This window comes from Nelusetta ayraudi, unplaced genomic scaffold (assembly GCF_046127955.1).
Source record: "Nelusetta ayraudi isolate G7.1 ecotype Tasmania unplaced genomic scaffold, CSIRO-AGI_Nayr_v1 ptg000010l, whole genome shotgun sequence".
Taxonomy (NCBI): Eukaryota; Metazoa; Chordata; class Actinopteri; order Tetraodontiformes; family Monacanthidae; genus Nelusetta; species Nelusetta ayraudi.
In genome coordinates, this window is record NW_027466060.1 from 1,219,594 (window position 1) to 1,244,589 (window position 24,996).

Below are 24,996 nucleotides of genomic sequence, written 5' to 3' on the forward strand. Positions count from 1 at the left end.
CAACTGCAGAGAGATTTTCACGGATGCACAATAAGGACTGAGTACTAAAAATCATTGGCATTGAGGCGTTCTTTTAAATTCCGAGTGACATGTTTTTTTTGACAGACTTTTTTTTGACAGAACAGATGGATATCTACATCTTTTTTCAAAGTGTGTCGGAGAATAGGCCTCCTTGGTACTGTGAGGTACCCTATGATTCTTCACTTGATGCTTCTTTCCCTTGAAGCTCTAACCCTTGCAAAACTGAAAGAAAAAAAAAATCACATCTTAAAAGTTGGAATCAGAAATATTCTAGGCCAAACATTTCTTTATACGAGAAATGAGATAGATGAATATAAACCCAGTTGTATTCATTTTCTGTGTGTTTTTTTTTTTTTTTTTAATAAAAAACAAAACCAAAACACTCTTCACAGCTCACACTGACACATCACGGTCAATTGCGCTTGTCCGTTCATCAAGCCAGATATCGATCCGTCAGACTCCCAGCCGCAGCCTTTCTTCACCACTGACATTTGTATTGCTCTCTGACATCCAGATGGATTCACACTTCCCCACAATCTTGTTAGGGAAACCATTTGATGGGAAATGTCTGCCTTATCTGATTACTGCCTATTGCTCTCCTTGTGGGTATCCTGTTCGTTTCCTCTTGTATCTTCCAGTTATTCTACGTACGTCAGGTTGGGGAAAAAAAAAATGAACATGTAGATTATTGTAACATCGTGTTCAGTCTGATTATGGGAGTAAAGTTCACAGTTATCATGGCAATGTTTATGTTTGACCATGTGAGCAAGTAGAGGACATTTGTTGCCATACATTGATAGAACGGGCGTAGTTTGATAGAAGAGTTTACTTTAATATGTTTCTGCTTCAAAAATCGATTCCAGTAAAGGCTGAGACTTTATGAGGACCAGCTGACATTCAAAAGATGCTCTTTGTTACTGAGTTTTTCTGTCCGATTACATAACCATTTAAGCTGGCAAAGCAACTGCTAGCAGTCCAGAATTCCATTTTTGCTGACACCTGAGACACTCCTCAGAGGTTCAGCTGATGCCACAGTTGCCTGCCAGCGGAGAGTCCACGCTCCTGCTCCAGCTTGGACTGAGGCAACTGTGCCGAATGTTACAGCGGCACACCATCTGACAGGTCTGAGTGGTTGGAGCCAAAGCTGTTAATGAAGCTGAGCTCTGTGGAGACAGGCTCTGGGTGCTCTGTGGGCTCCTTGGTAATCTGCAGGAGGACAAACAATGTATTCAGGAGATGGCAAAGCAAATAAACAGCTTGCATGAAAGCAATACAGTGCTGAAGGGGCTAGAGGGGCTGCTAAAATTTGATTAAAAAAAACAACCCTGCATGATCATTTCATACGACGTGAACAATCATCAGAAAGCCCTTGTGTGAGACAAAATCTGAACAATCTGCTGTGAACCACTTACCTCGTCAAACTTTCGCTCACTGTAGACTTCATTCTTGTCAATAAACGTCAGCATAATCCAGTCGCAGATAATGGTGCACTTGAGAGGGGAGATGAAAGGGAGAAAGGCTTATCGCTCAGAGCAGAGTGATCAGACTTGGTGTCAAGCCTTCAATCTGAGAGAGGGGTGTACTTGTTACTTACAATCCCAACTGAGGTCATGGCAGTAACTGAGCTGATGATGGTTGGGATGGGGCTGAATTTACCAGCCTAGAGTAAAAAAAAAATGTATTTAAATACTCTTGGTTATGAGATGATTATTAAGTATATAGTTACGGTTGCCATGGAAAACTGTTAAATGATGAATCCACTCACATGTCCATGAACGATCACATCCAGACGGATTCCAAAGGCTTTGATTAGTGTCCGAGACGCTACCCCGTCCTTGCTGTAATACTTAGCAAACCTAGAACACAGAAATCACACAGTCTTTAAGTCAAAGTGGCCAACAGGTTGAATCAGTCAACAACAACAAAAAAGTATTTTCTGGTTCCTACAACTTGCCTATAATAGTAACCAGAGTTGGCCTGATCCTTTCGAAGATCAAGACGACGGAAGGAGTATGTGGGTTTGCAGTTCGAAGGGTCGATGTCCAGGTTACACTTCCAGTTGATGAAAACGCCTATCACTCCTCCCTGAGTAAAAAGTAAGTGACTGAACTTTCATATCTGAGATTCTCATAAAATTTAACCATAAATGCATTAAGTCATGTAGAACTCACCGTTCTGCAGAGTTCACTAAAGTTCTCCCTGGCTTGTTCTGCAATGTAGCCCAGGCGGAAGTTTGGGCAGTAGGGCTCCTTTTCCTCATGATAGTGACATTTATTGAGGTATCTGTGCATGTCGCGCCTGTTTGAAACATCTTTGATGTTTCCTCTGCCAGGGACAAAGGGCAAAATACATTTTAGTTTGTGCAGATTTTCTTTTGAAAAACCAAATGCATGCAGTTTGTGTTTACATGTGTTTATGTGGGGTGGCACTCTACCTCAGTACTTTAAATTTGGGAAAGTGGATGGAGTTCCTGATGAACACTGTAAAATTGATGGCTTCCACTAAAGCAGGTTCGCTGGAAAAGACATCAAAATTGATTAGAATTGTTGTTCAACCGGTACCAGGCAAATACAAACAGGCATATTATGTGAGCCCTAAAATATCTTTATGTGACTTACCGGACTGCGGCGTACTCCTCAACAGGACACCAAGTTTGAATCTCACAGGTTTTGAAAGTGTAATTGTAGTATTGAACACATTTGCCCGTCCTTCTACCTGTAACACAAGGTTTAGGGCAGATTTTGAAATGTCCATGAATAAACCATGGGAACATATGAAGTGTGTAGACAAAGGCAAGAATTTATTAAGAATAAAACACTACCATGGCCGTCAAAATCAACCACTCCCAGGACGCAGTCAGAATCTGTTGTGCAGTTGGCATTGGGCACGTTGAAATACTAAAGTGAAGGAAAACAGGTGTTCCATCATGAGCAAGATATTCATACATTGATAAAGTTATTTATGCAACTACATCTTCTTGCCTCACCTCAGCACAAGTTCCTTGCATCTGGTCATACGTAACTTCTCGTCTCAGTATTGTGCTGATGACATCACCGCCCTGCAACAACACTGTCATTAGTCAAAGGGTTTTCACTGGCGAGACATGTTGATGTGAGACTCTCCCGAGTGTTTGGCACTTTCTCTGGGTTGACTTACCTCTGATGGTTGCGCATACTCCACAGTGTCCAGAATGTCATCTCCATGGACCGCCGTGCCTTTCATCCGCGTATAAACTGAGCTCTCTGGACGAGTCTCACTCTCTTGGTACGCTTTCTGACTGATGAAGACATACCTCCAGGACGAGAGGACAGACAGACCCAATATCTCATTTTCTGACATGACGTGAAATCACATTGGAGGCATCAGATTACACTGTCTCTACTTAGCTCTTTAAAGACTAGAGAAAAAAAATGATGACGCACTTCAAACCTAAACCTCAAGGCTCCTAATGAAACAGATGTCTGGGACATTATATGAAAAGGGTTCTCACAAAACCAAGCCTTTCTCATTTCAAACTGGCAACAAGAATAATAAGAATTATTGACTTGACTAAATGCACGTACATTGATTTCACATTTTTAACAGAATTGTAGATTACAAGTTTAGCAGAACAATTAATTTCACTATGTCCTTTTATACCAGATGTGCTATTGATAACTAAAAAAGAGACAAACAATGACACTCCACATTATTCTATACATCTGAAAATGAAACATTATCAATAACATTGGAACAGAAAGTTTGCTGAGCAGTTTACAGAGGGCTCTTTCTTTTCAGGCATACATTTCCATAAACTTTAAGCTTACCAGATAAAATAGGTGATCACAAGAAATTGCACCCCTCTATATATAAGTCCAAGAGTTCTGTTTTTAACTACCATCACTTTTGGTGTCTCATAGTCCCAGAATCCAAGGAAATACTCCTTTACAAAGTCCCGTAGTCCCATGGCAAACGTATGAAATAGTTCACACATGTCCACAAATGTCCAAGCAAAGTCAGTTTTGTCTTTGATTCTCTGCTATCTGACTTTTCTTTCTTGCTACTGTTGTCCAGCTCCAGTGAAGCATCATTCACCAAGCATCCCAACCAGCAGCAAGTGAGGGAGAGAGTTAGGGGGTGGGGCTCCATGTGTGTGACACACACACACACACACACATTAGATTCTATTCAAATGATGTTCACAACAAAGTGTTCGTCTGCAAGGCTTATTTAATACACGTGTAAAAAGTCTAACAAGGGAAAAAGATAAGCAGAAAGGTATAGGAGTGTCTGGTCTTCTACATTGTGTTTCAAATGCAATTAGTGTTTTTGATGCAAAACCGCTTCAAATTGTTTATAAAAAAAAAAAGTTTATTACACCAGCATGACACATAAGACATCGAGAAAGTTTTTATTTATTTATTTGTTTATTTTTAAGTGCGTTTTGTGTATGAGTACTGCAAAGAAGAAGAGTAAAAACGTCCCTTGTTCATTTTATAAAGGCGAAAAAACGGTCACCTCTTTCTCTGGGTCCTCAGTCCTGCCAAGCAACTCCTCCTTCGCGCATGTCAAACGACACGTGCATAGGCTGCTAGTGTTGGTGGCTGAGCCCGTGTTCGCTTGATTATTCCCTAAAAGTAGCAAGTTAAACTAACCCCTTATTTCTGAGGTGTGTCACATATCCGTTATAAATGGGTGGTCTTCAGAAGAAAAAGGTAAGAATTAGGGACGGGTGACTGTCAGACAGAGTCATGTAAACACCGCAACGGTTAGCTGTTCGGCTAATAGTGGTAGCTACAGTTTGTTTAGAGTCTGCGAAGAGCAAAACAACGCCCTGTGATTACGAACCAAAGCCTTCGTTGAGATTGCGTTGTCGTAGTTGACTTTTGCCCGTGTTTTTGTTTTTTGTTTTTCCAGTTTGAGAGGGGCTCCGCCACCAACTACATCACGAGAAACAAAGCCCGCAAGAAGTTGCAGCTGAGCCTTCCAGATTTCAGGTAACGTTACCATGCTGCTTGCGAGCACTATGGTGAAGTGATCGCAAACTCCATGCTGACACTCAAGAGACTCGGTGTTGTAAACTTCCTCCAAATGCGAAGCATCCTTGCTTAAGCATACCTACTTTATTGAGAGTAATGCGTAAAGACGCCACCGCCAACTTTATTCTTAAAGTGTCCAGAGGGGCAGCTTTTTAAGCCAACATGTCACAGATTATTGGGGACTGACACCCAGCGGTAATCGCCAGGATGAAAGACCCAATTGTAATTCGAATGTTTATTATTCCGCTTGTTTCATTATTATTATTATTATTTTTAATCTCTTGTATATTCAGGCGATTATGTATCCTGAAAGGCATCTACCCTCATGAACCCAAGCATAAGAAGAAGGTGAACAAGGGCTCCACTGCACCAAGGACGTTCTATCTTCTCAAAGACATCCGCTTTCTGCTGCATGAGCCAATTGTTGGAAAGTTCAGAGAATACAAGGTATAACAGGCACATTTTGTCTCCTGTACATTTTGTTTACTTTCAATAATGATATCAATGTATAAACTTATTTCTGAGAAATTGTTGATCGCACTAAAATGGTAAGAAATCTGAGTTTCTTCCCTCATTATGAATATAGCTGCTTTCTGTCTTTATTGTCTAGACAATCAAATGGTTTTATTTTATTTGGTTCTATTAACTTCTTGACTGTGCTGATATATTTATGACCAGTTTTGAACAATCTCCTGTCGCTGCTGTTTTTGGTGTGTATTTGGGTTAAGTGTTATGTGTTAAATTGTGAGAACTAACTGAAGTTATGGTGAACTTTTTTTTTTTAAGGTATTTGTGCGTAAACTAAAGAAGGCTTATGCAAAAACAGAGTATTCTTCAGTGGAAAGGCTGAGGGAGAACAAGCCAACCTATAAATTGGACCACATTATCAAAGAAAGGTGAGTATTAGCAATTAAATGCTGTTGACCATTACTTAAAAGGACGAGCTCAGCTCAAAAAGACTTTTAAATTAATTTTCAACATCCAAAGAACAAATTCACTTCCCCTTTCTCTTTCTTTTCACCCTGTTCCTCACCATCATCCCTTTTTTTTTTATTCCTTGTGGCAGGTATCCCTCCTTCATTGATGCTCTCCGTGACATTGACGATGCCCTCTGCATGTGCTTCCTCTTCTCTACCTTCGCCCGGACAGGAAAGTGCCATGTTCAGACAATTCAGCTGTGCAGGCGCCTCACTGTGGAGTGGATGAACTTTGTGATTACTTCCCGAAGTCTCAAAAAGGTGCTTTTGTTTGACATGAGGATGCTGTAGTTATATATTGCAATGACTTGCATTTGTTTGCATCTTTTCTAAACAAACCTTTGTTTGCTCTTGGTAGGTTTTTATCTCCATTAAGGGAATATATTACCAGGCTGAGGTGATGGGACAGCTCCTTACATGGCTGGTGCCGTATCAGTTCTCACATAATGTAAGTAAATACTGAAATGCAACCCTGGGTATATTTGCTTGTAATTATCTTCTTAATGCACTTGTAAAGAAAAAAAATCCATTAATGTGTGCACCTCTGTTAGTGCCTTTAACCATTACTACCATTAAGCTCTTCTGTGTCACTGCTACAGCACCCAACAGATGTCGACTACAGGGTGATGGCAACCTTCACAGAGTTTTACACCACCCTCCTGGGATTTGTTAACTTCAAGCTCTACCATTCCCTCAACCTTTTCTATCCACCAAAGGTATATCACGAACTGATGTTGTCCATTCATATTTTCATAAAAAACGCTTGTACTTCAGTATCAGTGATTTTTTTGTTTTTAAACTCTGCTTTATAGTTGTAAAAATTTTGTCTCTCTCTCTCTCTCTCTCTAAAGCTGGAAAGTGCATCATTAGATCTGAAAGCGGATGAAGAAGACTATGCCATGACCTCGGAAAGCTACATAGAGGTGGGTTTTCTAGCATTTTCACAAATAGGAATGACATCTTGGATATCATTTGTAAAAAATCAATAAATCTCCACTGTTGGTTTGGTCGTGCAGAAACTGTCAGCTCTCAGTTCCAGTCTGGCTCGTGTCGTCTCTTCGGTTGAGGAGGAGGAGGCTCAACTCGACCAGTTTCCTGTTGAAGGGGTATGAAAACCAGGACTTTCAGAGAATGTGTACTGAAACACCCAGCGTTCAATAGATCTTTGTGATGTCACGAGTGGCACTGATAAGCTCCCCCAAGTTAGTGACAATTTCTCCATTAAGGCCGTCTTTATTTATTTATGTCCCATGTAAACCTATGAAAGGTCCAACAATGCTTCAGTTTTGTAAGGAAGGTAAATCTCAGTGTTAATGAAAAAATTCAGGCACACGGCTCATTGAATATATGAGGCTGCTCCACTTAAGTGCAGAATAAAAAATAAAGACCCAAACGATGGGTAAGAGATTCAATAGTTAAATGAGATATTCTTTAAAGACACATGGTTAAAACGTGCATGCATGAGTCAGTGCACTTGACAGATTAATTGGTCTCTGGAGGCAGAGTGGGGGTTACATCTTCACGTGTAGTTGCTAAGTACAGAGTGTATGTTTGTTTCCTCTGGCTTATAAACTTCCTATTTTTTTAATCAGTAAAACCAAGTTTATTTGTAACTACACAGTCAGCCTTGATTTGTGGAATTATTTTTTCTACCTTTCAGGCAAATATTTTATTTGTGCTGATAGGAGTCTCATCAGCTGGTGTCCATCTCAGTACTCAGTTGGATATATTTCACAAATCTAAGTGAACCTTTTATGTTGGCACACCAGCACCTTGCATGCTTGGCATGGTGCTTATAAGTGGTACACGATAGATTTCTTTTATTGTTGCTCTGCCCTCTAGTGAAAAAGGCAACAGAGTTTGAGACATTCTTTTTGTTTGTTTTCTTCAGGAGGACATGGAAAACATGGAGGCCAGAGAAAAGGAACAGAAACTCCAGGAGGTTCAGAAGAAGGTCTTTGAGGGGCTCAAGTTCTTTCTGAACAGAGAAACACCCAGAGAGTCTTTGGCTTTTGTCATCCGGTGAGGAAACGTCGCAGTGTATTTCAACACGAGGAGAAAACCAAGAAACAACAACTTAAATTTCAAGTTGTCTTGTGCTTTGTGCGTCGCCTTCACCCTCCAGGTGTTTTGGCGGTGAGGTGTCCTGGGACAAGTCGGTTTGCATTGGCAGCACATACGATGTGACGGATGAGAGCATAACCCACCAGGTTGTTGACAGACCAAACGTGGACAAGCAGTACATCAACAGGTATTTGCTTTGGGCTGTTTTCACTTTTCAGATGTTTCCACTGTATTTTTGCTTACTTGTGTTTGAACCATGTCTTCTGTCATAGTTTCATTCAGGCCTTCATTTCTTTATGAAACAGTGATTGGTCAGTTGCGTATATCAGGCTACTTGTACTGTACAGACTCCAGCTATTTTATGCCTGTTGCAGGTACTACATCCAGCCCCAGTGGGTGTACGACTGTGTCAATGCCAAAATCCTGCTGCCAGTGGAGGACTACTTCCTCGGAGTGACGCTGCCGCCCCACCTCTCACCCTTCGTGGATGAGAAGGAGGGAGACTATGTGCCCCCAGAGAAACTGAAGATCCTGGCTCTGCAGCGAGGAGAGAAACCTGGTACAAACGCTCTCACTTATTGGAAAACCTTTTCTCATTCATCACTGATTTTCAGCGTGAAATGCTGTCAGCGTTACTTGCTCGTGCCGATTGATCGCACCTCACCGAGTTGCATGTTAAGCAAAGGCGCATAATCTTGGCTATATTATTTACATTGTGCTCCTTTGTAGCTGCTGACCAAGAGGGTGAGGAAGAGGAGGACGAGGAAGACGAAGAGGACGAAGACGAGGAAGACGATGACGACGAGGAAGACGAGGCGGAGGAGAAAAATCTCAAGAAGATGGAGGAACAAAGATCCCAGGGCAAAGTAAGAGGCTGCCTAAAAGCTTTCCTCTTTCTTCTCTGTCGCCCATTTATCTTATCAGCTCTTTCACTTTCAGTCCCTGCAAGTCAAAGTGACGCCAGGAAAGATGAAAGTCGAGGACCCAGCGCGCCTGGAGCAGGAGGAAAAGGCAGAGGAGAAACGTCTCGCAATCATGATGATGAAGAAGAAAGAGAAGTACCTCTACGACAAGATTATGTTCGGAAAGAAGCGAAAAATCCGAGAGGTTTGTTCAAACTTTTTTTTTTTTGTCATCGACCCTGTCCGGGTTTGTCTAAGATTGTTATTGCAGCCATGTTTGCCGATCGCAGTTCAAACATAGTTTCCATTCATTTCAGCATTAGGCATCTTATCTGAAGCTGGGAATGTTTGACAGTATTGTGTAGAGCACATTCAAACCCAGTGGTGACCTCCACAGTTTGCTGCCCTCTGAAATGCCTCAGCCACATCCATTTGTCTTTCACAGGCTAACAAGCTGGCTTCCAAGAGAAAAGCCCACGATGATGCTGAGAAATCGAGCAAGAAAAAGAAGAAGAAGACCAGTAATTGACCAAGGCAGTGATTTATTTATGAGACTGACCCGCTATGTTTCACAGTGCTCCGTGCAATTGACGTATAACGAAACCTGCACAGTTAAGATCTCTCCAAGTGCACCTCATGCATCATGGCATGGGGGAGTTGACCTGTCAGGATGTGGGACAAGCCGACTGTGTAATTATTATAATAAAAATGATAATGTTCTTTTTATGAGTTTCTCATAGTGTCACAAAATGTTCTTCCCTGTTTCAAGATCTCTGTTTCTAGATGTTGTATGAAAAGCAACCTGGTGTATTTTAAAATAAAAGCAACATATTAAAGTGGTTGGGTGCAATATTGTATATAAACTCTTTAAAATCTTATTTTTAAGGATTTATTGTGCGGATTATATACATATATATATATATATATATATATATATAGATGGAACGCACTCAAAAACAACTGGTAGCTGTCGTAGATTTTATACTTATTAGTAATTTTTTACAACAATTACAACTAGCTTGTCCGTTCCTTCTCATAAATATGGAAATGCAACACATGATCTATAGGAGCCATAGGCTCCCTGAGCAGAGCTGCAGAGGCCGAAATCAGACGGGTGCTGTTGTTACTCAGTGGGCGGCACAGACAAACCAATCATGAACCCCCCCCACCGTTGCGCCGCTGCGCAGAGGATGCTGCGGCGACCTCAGTGGGCCAGAGGCCAAATCATTCCTCGCCTTCAATCTCCTCATTCAGTTTCTGTCTGTCGCAGCTCGGTTCCGCACTCTGATCTGCATTCTGAGCGAGCCCACCCAGCCCAGCTCCCGGCCTGACACTCTGGGTGCCTTCGGGCTGAGGCGGGTCTCGCTCAACAAAAGCGGCAGTGTCGTTCCCGATCGTGACAGCAAGGGGCGAGGGGGGGGGGGGGGGGGGGCGGCAGCGAAGACACCATGTGATTGATGGGAGAAGCTTTGAAACGACGTGTTATGAGCACATATTGCTGCATCCCGTTCAACAGGGCAGAATTGACCTTTACTGGCAGCTGAGGGTTCATTTCCTCTCCAACCAGCTCGCTGCTGTCTTGCTCAAACGAGCGACTGCACAGGCAATATTGACCGCATGAAAGTTGTACTCACTGTCGCATATGGTGCGCACAGCTTAATATCACTCTTTTGAAGATAAAATACCAAGACTCGTCCATCAGAGAGAGAGAGAGAGAGAATAAGAAAGGTCGAGCTGCGTGTCCTGCTCCATTGCGTGGCAGTCCACCTGCCTGGCGTGCTGCTTTCCTTTGTGGAGGCGGTTTTTCAATTTGAGCAAATTCTGCTTGCATATTGACTGTAATACTAAATAAGCATCTCAAACAATGCAAGCGAGAGCAGCCCTGGTCGACGGGAACAATCAGAGCCTTTGTGCTTTGAATTTCTGCATTTGTTCTTCTTACCAGCGTTTTCCTCCCCTCCTATCAGCTTGCAGTTCAGAGTCCAGTGTTCCTCCTTCAATGGTCCTCTGTATGTCGACACAGAACAGCGACTATGCTGCGCTCTTCCCTCCCTTCCTCCCATTCGTCTTTTTTTTTCTTTACTCTCTGACAATGTCCCCTGACAGCGACCCTGACGTCACACAAGGCCAAATGAGCCTCCCAGCAGTGCTTCATTCAGCAGGATCACTTGTGGAATTGAGAGGGAATCGGTGGGGGGTAGCCTGGGGCATCAGGTGTGCTCGCTCGCACAAAGAAAGAGGAGAAGCGACCAGATGAATGAGATCAGCGGCAACGAGTAGACGTGACCGAGTGGACGGTCGGCAAGCGCGCGCCGGCTCGGTAGCGCTGTGTGCGTGTCAAGATCAGACTGAGGGACAGCTGCAGTGAGGGAGATGGATGTGTCGCAATCATCTGGAATTGGATGCTTGGGAAGAAGGTGATGCCACTGCATACAAGAGACGCTAAATGATTTGTTTTTGGATCCATGTGTGAAGGTAAGAGGACATTGTTTGCACCTCAAAAGGTGATTTTGTGGGACACGCGGACCTTTTATTTAACTCTCAACCATACACTTGCTTTCGTGTTTGGTGTGTAAAACCTAAATGTGTTGTGGGACAGGATCACTTGTGCAAACTTCTCATAAGGTTATATGTTGAAAAGTTAAACTTAAGTATTTCCATCAACAAAAGGCTTGAGAATAATTAAAATAATTCTTACAATTTGGGACAATTTGTAGCAGTTTCTCCTCCAATGTCTTTTCTCAGTGGTTGCTGATCCCCCCACACATACAAAGCTCTCTCACATACCACCACAACGGCCTCCAGGAAAGTCCAGACAAAGGGAACGAATGCCCCTCTCAGTCGTGTTTGCAGAGTAATGTTTGTAGTGCCGTATAAGACAACCCGACCTGGATGAAATATAACTAAATAATAAATGAAACACTGGACACCACACCATATTTAAGACTGGCATGGGACACTCAGAAGGCCCTCGTGGTTAATATTCATCACTTTTTAGTTAAAACCGAGGGAAGGGAAGAGAGTTTGACGTTGATGTGAAATAAATGAATTAGCAAAATTAGCAAAGTGGCAGCAGGTGCTACCTGAAGGGGTACTTTCACGTGCACTCACTGGAACATATGGGGAAATTAAAAGTGGTAGTCCATAAAATATCAACAATTAAATGTTTTTACTTTTTCCTGAATATGAAATCATTGTACATCTTTGATGTTTGTTTCTGGACATTTTCCCCAACCTGATGAAAAACAAGTAAAAAAAAAAAGAAGTGACCATGTTTAATAATTTTTTAGAAATCAAAAAAAGAAATTGAAAATGTATTTATCACTGTGACAAGATTGTGCATTTTTTTCATATATTCATTATGATGTGAACAGCAATAATACCTGTGTCTCACAGACTTACACAAGTGTTGATCAATATTTACAGCACACCTCTATTGGCTGAGCTCGGTTTTGAGTTCACACTGGGTCACATCAGGCTCAGGATTCCAGGTGGTAAGTGCCACTTGGTTTCTGATATAGCTTAGTCAGCAGGTGGATCGTCTTACTGCAATCCATAGGGCGGAATACAATATCGCTTTCCACGACATTGCATTATTTATCCTATGCTGAGCCGAAAAACCCGGGGTTGGTCGCGGACATGGCATTTTAAAGAGCAACAGTACAACAATATAACTTTATTCTGTGTTAATTGTCACCCTGAAGCCAGTTGAAGGCTAAATTGAGTCAAAACAACATGAAAAAGAATAGATTGTGACCAAACATCTGATGACAGTAAATTAACCATAATTATAGTTGATGGTAATGCAGCTACAGGATTATTTGAAGTAGTTTAGGCAAAGGTTGCGCATACAACAGCATATGCAAGTAAGCTAGTTTTCTGCAAAATGATCACGTCAATGACGTCACACAAAAAAAAAATGTTGTGTTTATTGTGTTTTTGAAAGATTACAGCTTTATCTCTGTTGTTCTTTATCTTGACGATGACAAAAAAAAAATCTTTATCATAACATTTATTTATGAACGATGGTTGTTTTCTTTTTGAAGGTTTGGCTTCATTAGATCATGACTGCCAAACACAGGAGGCAGTGGAAGTCCATGTGCAAAGGGCTGGTCCTGGGTACAATCCTGACCAGCTGCATGATCCTGCTCTACTGCCTCTCCACCACACAGATCCACTTCAGCCTGCCTGAGTAAGAACCATCATGCTGGTGCACGTTCCACCTTATTAGAACACTCTGTGAAACATATGCATATATATTATAATGATTCATCTCTCGACCTCCTCTCCGTGCAGGGTTCCAGTGCCTTACTCTTGTGCTCATCGTCCATCCCACATCCCTCCCAAATTAACAGCAAACAGCTCACAACAAACCACTGGTCAGACCTGCACTCCTAAAGTGGATATCATGTTCATGAAGACTCACAAGACGGCCAGCAGCACCTTCCTCAACATCCTTTTCCGCTTCGGAGAGAAGCACCGGCTCAAATTCGCCTTCCCCAACAGCAGGAATGACTTCTTCTACCCCTCTCTGTTCCAGCGCTCCCAGGTTAAAGACTACAGGCCCGGAATGTGCTTCAATGTTATCTGCAATCACATGCGCTTCGACGCACAGGAGGTGGGCAAGCTGCTGCCCGCAGACACCTCCTACATCACCATCCTGCGAGACCCTGCGGAGCTCTTCGAGTCGTCTTTTCATTACTTCGGCCGACTGGTGCCTTTCACCTGGAAGATCCCGGGGGAAGACAAGCTGACAGAGTTTCTGCGCGACCCCCGTTACTACTTCGACTCGGAGGGCTTCAACTCTTTCTACCTCAAGAATCTGCTGTTCTTTGACTTCGGACAGGACAACACTCTGGAGCTGGACGACCCACGGGTAGAGGAGGGTATAAAGTTCATCACTGAGCGTTTCCAGCTGGTCATGTTGGTGGAGTACTTTGAACAATCACTAATCCTGCTCAAGGATGCCCTCTGCTGGGAGATGGATGACCTGCTCTTTTTCAAGCTCAACGCCCGGAAAGGATCCACTGTCTCTAAACTGACCCCCGAGCTGAGAGCCAGAGCTCTCGAGTGGAACGCCATCGACTGGAAGCTGTACTTGCATTTCAACGCCACCTTCTGGAAGAAAGTGGATGCATACGGACGAAAGAGGATGGCCGAAGACGTGGCAGAGCTCAGAAGAAGGAACGCGGAGATGGCGTCCATCTGCATCGAGGGAGGCCAGGCTGTGGAAGCTGGCAGCATCCAAGAGACTTCCATGAAGCCTTGGCAGCCCATCGGCGAGAAGTCCATCATGGGCTACAACTTGAAGAAAAACGTGGACAAGGCACACCGGAAATTGTGCCGGAAGATGTTGACACCAGAGATTCAGTACCTCACAGAACTCGGGGTAAACTTGTGGATTACTAAACTGTGGGGCCACGTGCGAGATATCATTAACTGGTGACAATGTGCAAAAGCGGCCAATGCAACTTCAAGAGACTTGTTGAAATGAGAGGAATCAGAGGGTAACTGATTCCACAGGAGGTACCTGTCAGGTGGTGTATCTAACAACACCTCTAATTTCATGAAATGAATCAATATTGACTTGAGATGTGAGATATTTTGTGCACAGAAGTGTGTCAGGGGTCTGACAGGTGCTTTATTAAAGAATTGTCTTTGAGACCTCACAATCTGTAACGAGTGAAAGAGTTGACATGTGGATGAGGTCTAATATTCTACTCCGTTTCTTACTCTTATGGTCTGTATCTTTGACATATTTTACAAGTTTAGGTGAATGGAATAGATGCATCAACACACAGAATAATAAAGACAAAACTGTTGCCACAACAGATTAAATTGCTCTGTCATGTTTTTATTGTTCAGGCTTTTAATGTATCACATTTTGCTTTCTGTTTATTTTTGCATCCCCTGAATATTTTTCTTGTCATATGTGTTTTTTCTTCTCTCAATGCATAATCCTGTAGTTCACACAGATTGATGCTTTTGTCCAAATATGAAACGACTGTCAGCCAAATGGAGTTGAATCCATCTTTAAATGCACCAATACAGTGACTGTGTTCGCATGTGATTAATTAGATTTCTTTTTGAATATATCAACATATTTTTTGTCTTATTGCATTCAGTCACTAATTACCTCCATTGATTGTGTCCTCTATGCACCCCTGCCTTCTTTTATCTGGAATTGTATGATAACAAATAAATAAAAGAATCAACGCTTTTGGCCAATTGTATGTTAACAAACATAACATAACATAAAATGATAAATCATCATGAATTTCAAAAGCAGAGCATGTTTCAAGTATTAACTGTATTAAATTTTTAAATGAATAATACATCCATGGTAAAAGTAACGCTAAATGGCTGGTTAATGAACATACTTCTTACATTTTTCACTTAACGTCACACACTATCTTAGAACGTAGTCTATTCTTGTTAATTCTAAATGGGGCATTACATAAGACCAACCATCCTTGCTGCCAACATAATAAAACATGCACAGAAATATTTCTTGGACGTTCTTGGACAGAACAATGAATCATGCCGACGTTCCAGTTGCCCTTATTAAACTTGTGTTTGACAATATATATTTTTACTCCTTCAAAAAAAACGAAAAACAATACCATTCAGGCTCACAGAATGAATCAGAAAATGAATGATCCTTTTTGATTGCACAGCATTCATGTCATTGTTTGTTCATTGGCGCTATTTCAACAAAGCCCCACCTGAACCAAAAGACGCTGATACCTCACTGAGGTCTGGTTATTGAATAATAATGGTCGAAGGGTTTGATTGAAATCTTGATTCAGAGTATTCTAGTCTGAAATAAAAGACTTATCACCATATAGGGCAAAATAAGATAACATACTAGTGCAACCCATAATAACAATTACGAGGGAAAAAAATAACTTATGAAATATATTTTCAAGCTTTTTCTAACAAAAAAAAACTTCATTAGTCATGCATGAAAATTAAAAGATGTTTTTTGATGTATTAATGTCTGTAACTGTTACCTGATTGCTAGAAGGACGGGTAAAGATTCACGCACCAGGAAGTGAAGCGCTCATGTGCTTGGGGGCGTGGCCGCGTGACTGCCCGATGACGACATTATTGTTTTGCTAGCTTGGTGTTGCTAATAGCTCTGAGGGGATGGTGTCCTCTGGAAATGTGGACGTTCGGGCGTTGCACTGAGCGGCTAATATTTTAACGCTGCCTGTCAGTCGATTTGTTCGCTCCTCTGCTGTAGCAATTAGTTGTTATTGTTTAGTTTCAACTCGCAAAGTGTCGCAACGCTAAGCTGCGAGGCTAGCGTTGCGGCTAGTTTCTTAGCATCGCAAGAATCCGACTGTTCTCCTTTAACGCAACACAGATTACCGCAACCCTTCCTGGCGCAGGTAAAAGAAGTGTCGTAGAAAGTGTCGTGACTCTTTAAACCTAAAAGCTTTCATAAACGATGGCCTCAGCGGTGAACGTTCCCGTAGATGAGTGGCCCTGAGGAGTAATTAGACCGGATGAGTAAGTAACAATGTCCTGCAAATCAACCAAAGTGGCCCCGAGTGTAGATTTCGACCACAGTTGTTCGGACAGTGTGGAATATCTGACACTCAACTTTGGCCCGTTTGAGACTGTTCATCGTTGGAGAAGACTTCCCCCTTGTGATGAGTTCGTCGGCGCAAGGTAGCATGTTGACAGATGATGACAGGACGCAGCTTCCTCCAACTTCACCTCGTTTTGCTGACCTTCACTTGCACTTTTCTATGCAGGCGCAGCAAGCACACTGTTGTGGCATACAGGGATGCCATTTATGTCTTTGGAGGAGACAATGGGTAAATTGCATGGAACTATAGTTGCAATACTTAGTTCATTATTGAATTTCAAATTATTTCAGGCTATAATAAATGTCCTTCAACAGAAAGAATATGTTGAATGACCTGCTCCGCTTTGATGTGAAGGACTGCTCATGGTGCAGGTAAGCAAGCAATGCACCTTAAGAGAACTGTTTGGACAATGCAGAATTATTTATAATAATCTATGTTTGATCTCTCCGACAGAGCCTTCACCACTGGAACCCCGCCTGCCCCAAGATATCACCATTCGGCTGTTGTTTATGGAAGCAGCATGTTTGTTTTTGGTACTTTTAAAAATTATCTTTATGATTCTCTTGATTATGTGTTCTTTTTGTTCTTGTTTCATACTCATATCACGTTTAAAACGTTTTTCAGGTGGCTACACTGGCGACATCTACTCTAACTCAAACCTGAAAAACAAAAATGACCTCTTTGAATACAAGTTTGCCACAGGGCAGTGGACAGAATGGAAAGTGGAGGGGAGGTACGGTATTGTTTACTGTTATGTTTCTCATATTATTCGTTTTTTTGGCTCTGGCTCATCTCAGCCTCAATGGAATATTTTGCCTCGTGTCTTGCTGACTGTCGCCTCTTCGTCAGCTTGCCAGTTGCCAGGTCAGCACATGGAGCCACAGTGTACAATGATAAACTGTGGATATTTGCTGGGTATGATGGAAATGCCAGGTATGTGGAAGTTTTTATCTCACCATTTACGTGACTTCATTTTACTTGTCTTTTTTCCAAACTGACCGATCTCTTCTTGCTCCTGCAGGCTGAATGACATGTGGACGATAAGTCTGCAAGATCGAGAACATGCATGCTGGGAAGAGGCTAGTATAAAAATTAGCCATAAGAACTGGAAGATGAGTGAACAGACCAGCAGTGCACTCACTGTGCTAACCTTGATGCTCTTTGTCCTTGTGTTCATCAGATTGCCCAGAGTGGCGAGATTCCTCCTTCTTGTTGCAACTTCCCCGTGGCCGTATGCCGGGACAAGATGTTTGTGTTTTCCGGTCAGAGTGGAGCCAAAATCACCAACAATCTCTTCCAGTTTGAGTTTAAAGGCCACATGTGGGTAGTTTAATCGTGTCGACAGTCAACGTGGTTTGGCAGCACACGGGTGGGTCTAAGCTTTGCTTCATGCTCACAGGTGGACACGCATCCCCACCGAACACCTACTTCGGGGCTCTCCTCCACCCCCCCAGAGACGCTATGGCCACACCATGGTGGCCTTCGACCGCCACCTCTATGTCTTTGGAGGTGCTGCAGACAACACTCTGCCCAATGAACTGCATTGCTACGATGTGGACTCCCAGACCTGGGAGGTGATCCACCCGAGCCTGGACAGTGAGGTGGGACCTTAATAGATTTAGGATGGAGTGAAAGTGCTTGAATGTTATTGCATCATTTAAAATGTGGGTAATACATGTAAACCTTAATTTATTTTTTACCTATCAGACAAAATTTCATTCCTTCACTTGTTATCAGAATCAGAATCCCATAATTAAATTGCTTTTTGTTGCGACAACAGCTCCAATTCAAAGTGTCCAAGTGAAAATGAGCATAGAAATGTAAGAATAAGAAATTGAAAGTGTATTAAAAAAATAGAAAACTGCAGTAATAATCAAGAATGTGCAGTATGTACAGTCTTGTTAAACACTCAGTGATTTCATAACTCCTCCTGGCCTTGACATCTGAAATGTTTTATGATAAAACATTTTTGAAAATTCATTTCATTTCCTCCTAATTTAAATGTAAAAGCTGCATCGTTTGCCCCCCCTACCTCCTCAGATGCCCAGTGGGAGACTGTTCCATGCTGCTGCCGTGATCCAGGATGCCATGTACAACTTTGGAGGGACTGTGGACAACAACGTACGCAGCGGGGAGATGTACAGATTCCAGGTGAGCGTCAATCCATGGCTGTTATTTAGCTCTCCAGCATTTTGGACACTGGTTATTTTCAGACACGTGGAACTTTTGACAAATGAACTTTGCTGTTGCAGTTTTCCTGCTACCCAAAGTGTACCCTTCACGAGGACTATGGAAAGCTGTTTGAGAACCGTCAGTTCTGTGATGTGGAGTTCATTTTGGGCGAGGTGAGTCTTTGTGGATTTGCATTACATACAAAATAAAAGAGAGACCCCCAACATTCAATGTCTCAATATACTGTGTTTTTCCCACATTGAGTTCTACCCTTTACAGAGGGAGGAGAGAGTCCTGGGCCACATTGCCATTGTGACTGCAAGATGTCAGTGGCTGCGAAAGAAAATACTGCAGGCGTGGGATCGGCAGCGACAGGTCAGAGCCGCGCAACGCAAACATGTTTTATGAAGTCTTTGGCAAGAATAACTTCTTGACTTTCTTTTAAATTTTATGAAAAATGCCAAATTTGGTGATTTTTGACTTTATTTCTATTTTAATCTCAGGTACAGTAGATTAGTAAAACAGTGGGGGAAAAAATATCCTTCCATGTTCCATGTTGAAATGTTATGTTATCTTTCTGTAGAAGTCTAAACAGGACAGCAGTGAGGAAAGTGATGAAGGTGCAGGTGGAGGCTCCAGGGACATCCCAGCAGGCCACAGGCCATCAGGCACGCAGCCGCTGCTGGAAGTGTCCATCAGGGAGGCCGAGGCCCAGCCCTTTGTAGTCCTGATGCAGTTCCTTTACACGGACAAGATCCAGTACCCTCGCAGAGGTGCCTCTCAACTCGAGTTTAGCCTGTTTTTCTGTCATTACATCATTACGGCAGACAATAAAAAAGCGTTTTGTCTTGTTTTGAATGCAGGCCACGTCCAGGATGTTCTCCTGATCATGGATGTGTACAAACTGGCCCTGAGTTTTAAGCTCTCTCGCCTGGAGCAGCTGTGCGTGCAGTACATTGAGGCGTCCGTGGACCTGCAGAACGTGCTCAGTGTTTGCGAAAATGCCAACAAACTACAACTGGACCAACTTAAAGTATGTGCGAATAATAAAACTGAAGCTTCCACTTTTCTCCGTTTCACATCGTTAATGCCATTCGATTATTTCCACCCCCTTCCAGGAACACTGCCTTAATTTTGTGGTGAAGGAGTCCCACTTCAATCAGGTGATCATGACCAAAGAGTTTGAGCATCTTTCCACCCCGCTGATCGTGGAGATTGTGCGACGAAAGCAGCAGCCGCCTCCCCGGGTGTACTCGGACCAGCCCGTGGACATCGGCACCTCTCTGGTCCAGGACATGAAGGCCTACCTGGAGGGAGGCGGCCTGGAGTTCTGTGATATCGTCCTGCTGTTGGATGGCCACCCTCGCCCTGCCCATAAAGCCATACTGGCAGCACGGTCCAGGTAGACACTGCCCACTTCTTTACTGTCCGTGCATGTAAAGTAGGAATTCTTACCCCACAAAACTTTGATTTTAGTCACTAAGCCCGGTTTTGGAGGAGTCGTAGTCGTTAAATATAGGTCAAGAAAAATTTCATTAAACAAAATAAAAAAATAAGACTTATGTTGTAGTCCCAGTTTCTTGTCTTGTCATTGGTTTGAGCCGCTCAGCCTCAGACATTCTTAACTCCCGTCTTTTTGCTCCCCAAGTTACTTTGAGGCCATGTTTCGCTCCTTCATGCCCGAGGACGGTCAGGTCAACATCTCCATCGGCGAGATGGTACCGAGCAAGCAGGCCTTCGAGTCCATGCTGCGCTACATCTACTACGGTGACGTCAACATGCCCCCGGAAGATTCCCTGTATCCTTCTCAAAGTCACATGGTCACATGTTTATTTGCCAGGTCAAGTGTCTGTCAGCCTAAAAAGACGGCACTGAACGAAAGATAAATACTGTGAGCATGTTATAAATTGAATTCCCCCTTGTAGTTTGTATGTAGTTTGCATATGGTTACCATCTGACTCGGCCGGTCTCATTCCAAGGTAACTCGTGCCACTGGAATCTTGCTTCCCAAAATGACCCTGTTTTCATTGTCGCCGTCTCATTGAGTCGTTTTGGCTTCGTCCTTGACGAGTGATCGCCAGATATCTGTTCGCAGCGCCATATTACTACGGCTTTTCAAACAACAGGCTGCAAGCTTACTGCAAACAGAACCTGGAGATGAACGTCACTGTGGAGAATGTCTTGCAGGTAACTTACCTTTTGAAACCAGTCTCGGAGACATTAAGAACTGGGGAAAAAAATGCTACGAGCCCACCAATGATTTTCTCGCTCACTCTTCTTTCCAAAAAAACGCCTCCTACTTTCAGATTCTGGAAGCGGCTGACAAGACCCAGGCGCTGGACATGAAGAAGCACTGCCTGCACATCATCGTCCACCAGTTCATTAAGGTGGGTGGGCTCGTGTCCGGAGCCCTGAGGGTTTGCTGCCCACTCACTGCAGCTGAGCTAACCATGTATCTTTGTGGGAGACTGCCGCCTCTGGCCCCCTAGTGGTCGACCCTCCTCCCCCTGTGTGGAGGCGAGACTGTTTACAGTGCGGCCGGCTGTACAAGCACCACATCATGACAGCGCGACACCACCGAGGGTCAAAGTGCTTCGCTGATTATCGTTTGTTTTCCAAAGACGTAGCAAAGCACTCAATTCTCACCCTCCTTCACTGGAGTTCTGTTTGTGTTCCTGTTGAAGCTTCTTCCTGGATTTGTTTTCTTTTTTTTCTTGCCATGCATGACAAGTGCAGCTCTCCCCCCCCCCCCCTCCTGATTTGAATTATCATCTTAATTTATTTGTCTTTTTCTTTCTTACCTCCCCCTCCCCCCACCCCTCCAAAGGTCTCCAAGCTTCCCAACCTGCGGTCTCTCAGTCAGCTGCTGCTTTTGGACATCATTGAGTCCCTCGCGACACACATATCAGACAAACAGTGTGCTGAGATGGGCTCTGACATTTAGGATGCTGCCTCTCCGCCCTCGCCGAAGCCATAGCCATCTCCGCTCCATCTGCTCCTAGTCATTCCCTCTCCCCGACGCACAGCGCTTCCCTTTACCTGGGACCTTGCATGTCCACGGCCACCTGTTTCAAGCAGTGTTAGTTTGGCCTCGGTTGCTCACTTCAGATCTCACCCTGGAAGTGAGATTTTATGATTTTAGCCAGAATATGACACCTTACGTCCCCCCGTATGTTTACTTTGTTTCTTAATTTATTTTCATTACGCAGACACAAAAAAAAAATGCCCGTTTAGTTTTGTCTACTCAGTGTTGCTGCTTGTTTTTGTTTTTTGTTTTTTAAATTTTGACACTATAGATATTTTTACTATGTGTCCGTTGTTTTACACTGTCTGTTGTATTTGTTGGATTATTTATCTCATGCTGTCTTTTATCTCATGTTGTCGTATCCCTCTCTGACACTGTTAACATGACTGGATTAAATGTAGAAAGTAAGACATTTTATAGGAATAATAAGAATGTATGCCTGTCCTTAGATTTTTTTAGGTTTTTTTTTATATGATATTGGCAATAGACACAAATCTTAGTCAAATTAAAATCTAATCACAGATTAGCTTTATTTGTCGGTACAATACAGCGTATATGGGTGACATCAGTATGCTGTTGTTCAGTATTCACCCTCTTGGGTACTATCAAAAGCCTTAATAAACTGCATACAACATTGTTCTCTATAAACCCAGACTCTCTTCTCTCAACTGTTGGACATCACGTCACATGACGCAAACATTAGCAGATGCTAAAGCATCACACATTACTGATCCCTCACACCTGGCTGTGAGTGTGATTACTCACAGCCTTGAAGCTGTTGAGGTTAATTCAATGAGCCTCCTACACATCTCACTCATTTCCAGAAGATATGCCGTTAATGCGTCACTGGACAAGCCTTTTAAAAACTGCTAATGCAGTTTTCAAATGTTTAGATTGTCAGAAAAATGTTGTGAAATTGCCACCCAGACCCAGCCTGAAGTCATTGTAACACTAAACACTGAAGTAAATGCTGAAGGTTAATGTTTTGACCTCCCATCAAAAAAAGCCTTGTTGTCCCTCTTAGGTTTCTCTTTGCACACAGATCTGCAGGTGATAAGACTAAACAAAGCTTCTCAGTCTGATGGTTGGAATTCCTTCAGCTTCAAGCAGGTTTTGGAATCAATTTTCTTAAATTTTCTTTGCCTTTTTTTCAGTTTCTTTGCCATCAGCTGCCACTTTTACTGCTGGTTCAGTAAAAGCTCTTTGTAAATTCCAATTGCAGTGAAGACAAGGTTCTTTTCATGGTCAGGATACTTGAGACACTTGGCACCTCTCAACTCAGTCCGAGTGCCAACAAGCGCTGGAGTCTCATCAATTTTCTCAAAAGTAAATTGCACTTTTTTTAGAAAATAGATAAGTTGTAGGGCTTCAAAACAACAGAGTAAAACCTTGACTGTGCAGGATAACTTTTCAAGTTCTTTCGGTGTCAACGCGCCTCGTCCAACTTACTCATGCTTCTCATCTAAGCCACTTGTGTGTGCGCACGGCTCCATGTCCCTCGGCGCATATCCAGTTTCACTGCGAGTATATTAAAGAGTGAAACAAAACAGTGTGTCTGTTGTTGTGCCGCGGCGCTGGCTACACTCCCACTTCTCAGGTGCATTTATTAGACTTGTGGCTAAATGAATGGAGGAGAGTTTCCCAGCAGGTGGGTCGGACATCAGAGCCAGTCTGTGGACCTGCTGCCTGCTACGCAGACCTCCACACTTGTGACGGCGCAGCAGAGACCCAAGATGGTTTTCCTGACCACAAAACTGATGCAAAGAACGGCCGTCTTTGTGACCTTTGGAGGTTTGGTCACGTCGCTGGTCACCACCTTCCTGCCTTTCTGGAAAACCATGAATTCCGACTTGAATGAGGTGGAGAACTGGTTCTCTGGGCTCTGGCACACCTGCCTCTATGCGGAGGAGGTGGGAATCCAGTGCAAGGCCTTCGACTCCATCATGGGATTGCCGATGGACCTGCAGGTCTCCAGGGTGCTCATGTCCGTGTCCGTGTGCACCGGAGGCTTGGCTCTGCTGGTTGTCCTCCCTGGTCTGGACGGGGTGCAGGTGTGCGTGGGTCGGCCGCGCCTGAAAAGAAAGTGCCTGGTCGTCGGGGGGCTGCTGTCCTGGGTGTCGGGTCTCACCACTCTGGCTCCCGTCTCGGTCGTGGCCTACACGATGGTGGTAGAATTCTGGGACGAGGGTTTTCCTGACGTGATGCCGCGCTGGGAGTACGGAGAGGCCATGTTCTCCGGCTGGTTTGGAGGTTTGGCTCTGCTCGTCGGAGGGACTCTGTTCTTCGTTGCCGTGTGCATGGGAGACTTTGACCGGAGGCAGCCGAGCGTGCCCAGCAGCCCGCAGGCGACGCGCGGGATGAAGAACTACCTCAAGACCGAGGTCCTGTAGATGATGGTGTCTCACACGCTCCATTCAAAGGTTAAAGTCAATTCTGAGGCACTGAAACGACCTCTTGGTGGTTTTCACTGGATGTTAGCAAGAAATATTTCCGTGTGATGTAACTTGAAAGCTTTTCCGTCTCTTCTTTGTACACTTTGTTAGTCTGAATGCTAAACTCCAAGTGAACACCAGTGCAGTTAAACATTTTTTTCCAAACCAAGTAATCGACAAACAACAACTTATGAAATGAAATGACACCAAATAAAAGCGCTGTCTGTCAAGTTTCCAACTCTTGGTGGTGTTTAACATTTAGCATTTAGTCAGCTGAGGACTGACCGTTCGGCTCACGGATGATGTGTCTTCTGTCATCCCTTCAATGTGTTTTTTTGGAGGCTGCATCCCTTTCCGGCTGCCATTAACAGTGTAATTGAATCAAAGTGATGCATTCTGTGATTGAGGCCTGTCCTCTGCTGATCGGTTGTTGTGTTATCTTTGTGCGCTCAGCCCGCCACTGGCCTCTATTCAAATTTTCTTTGACATCTGCTCGAGGTCCCGCAGAGAGCAACACAAACACACTGACACTGGACGTCACGTGCACGTGTGGACTGTCGGCAACACAGCAAGAGTGCAAAAGAAGATTTCTTTTGCACGCTCACTTGGCTTTTTGGAAACCGCCTGAGGTTTTTCGTTGTTTGTTTTTGTTTTTTTTATGTTGCTCATCAAACAGAACCCGAGATCGCCAGGAAAATGACCCTGCATCGGCAGATATTCAGAGGCGTGAGCACAGCTTATCCTGAATTTGAGGAATGAAGGACAGAAACACCTAAAAAAAATATGC

The 24,996-nt window shown here is 43.4% G+C and overlaps 5 protein-coding genes across 6 annotated transcripts; 4 read left to right on the forward strand and 1 right to left on the reverse strand.

Annotated features, from left to right (window-relative positions):
- Positions 1-114: 114 nt before the first annotated feature.
- Positions 115-4,321, reverse strand: p2rx2 (purinergic receptor P2X, ligand-gated ion channel, 2). Its single transcript, XM_076019552.1, has 12 exons — positions 3,828-4,321; positions 3,178-3,313; positions 3,008-3,079; positions 2,843-2,918; positions 2,640-2,736; positions 2,456-2,536; positions 2,193-2,346; positions 1,976-2,106; positions 1,787-1,877; positions 1,616-1,681; positions 1,434-1,511; positions 115-1,227 (listed from the first exon to the last, which is right to left on the reverse strand). The coding sequence occupies exons 1-12, from the start codon at positions 3,992-3,994 to the stop codon at positions 1,120-1,122; spliced, it is 1,257 nt and encodes a 418-aa protein (XP_075875667.1). The 5' UTR covers positions 3,995-4,321; the 3' UTR covers positions 115-1,119.
- A 226-nt stretch (positions 4,322-4,547) lies between these two features.
- On the forward strand, positions 4,548-9,821 carry pes (pescadillo). Its single transcript, XM_076019553.1, has 15 exons — positions 4,548-4,715; positions 4,918-4,997; positions 5,333-5,486; positions 5,826-5,935; positions 6,106-6,277; positions 6,375-6,464; positions 6,616-6,732; positions 6,868-6,939; positions 7,033-7,122; positions 7,908-8,038; positions 8,142-8,267; positions 8,455-8,639; positions 8,810-8,946; positions 9,020-9,187; positions 9,428-9,821. The coding sequence occupies exons 1-15, from the start codon at positions 4,692-4,694 to the stop codon at positions 9,509-9,511; spliced, it is 1,740 nt and encodes a 579-aa protein (XP_075875668.1). The 5' UTR covers positions 4,548-4,691; the 3' UTR covers positions 9,512-9,821.
- Positions 9,822-11,094: 1,273 nt separating this feature from the next.
- gal3st1a (galactose-3-O-sulfotransferase 1a) lies at positions 11,095-15,197 on the forward strand. Its single transcript, XM_076019554.1, has 3 exons — positions 11,095-11,457; positions 13,029-13,174; positions 13,279-15,197. Exons 2-3 carry the CDS (start codon positions 13,047-13,049, stop codon positions 14,426-14,428), a joined length of 1,278 nt encoding a protein of 425 aa, XP_075875669.1. The 5' UTR covers positions 11,095-11,457; positions 13,029-13,046; the 3' UTR covers positions 14,429-15,197.
- Positions 15,198-16,074: 877 nt separating this feature from the next.
- lztr1 (leucine zipper like post translational regulator 1) lies at positions 16,075-22,414 on the forward strand. 2 transcript variants are annotated; one of them, XM_076019555.1, is made up of 19 exons: positions 16,075-16,659; positions 16,746-16,808; positions 16,895-16,951; positions 17,034-17,113; positions 17,205-17,313; positions 17,430-17,513; positions 17,602-17,659; positions 17,761-17,900; positions 17,980-18,181; positions 18,621-18,731; positions 18,833-18,925; positions 19,017-19,127; positions 19,336-19,525; positions 19,616-19,785; positions 19,871-20,154; positions 20,401-20,550; positions 20,834-20,939; positions 21,059-21,139; positions 21,580-22,414. In XM_076019555.1, exons 1-19 carry the CDS (start codon positions 16,508-16,510, stop codon positions 21,694-21,696), a joined length of 2,358 nt encoding a protein of 785 aa, XP_075875670.1. In that variant the 5' UTR covers positions 16,075-16,507; the 3' UTR covers positions 21,697-22,414. The 2 variants fall into 2 exon arrangements, with proteins under 2 accessions (XP_075875670.1, XP_075875671.1); XM_076019556.1 differs by having other exon boundaries at positions 19,032-19,127.
- Positions 22,415-22,564: 150 nt separating this feature from the next.
- cldn26 (claudin 26) lies at positions 22,565-24,301 on the forward strand. The gene has a single exon (XM_076019557.1). It carries the CDS (start codon positions 23,400-23,402, stop codon positions 24,165-24,167), a length of 768 nt encoding a protein of 255 aa, XP_075875672.1. The 5' UTR covers positions 22,565-23,399; the 3' UTR covers positions 24,168-24,301.
- The last annotated feature ends 695 nt before the right edge of the window (positions 24,302-24,996 follow it).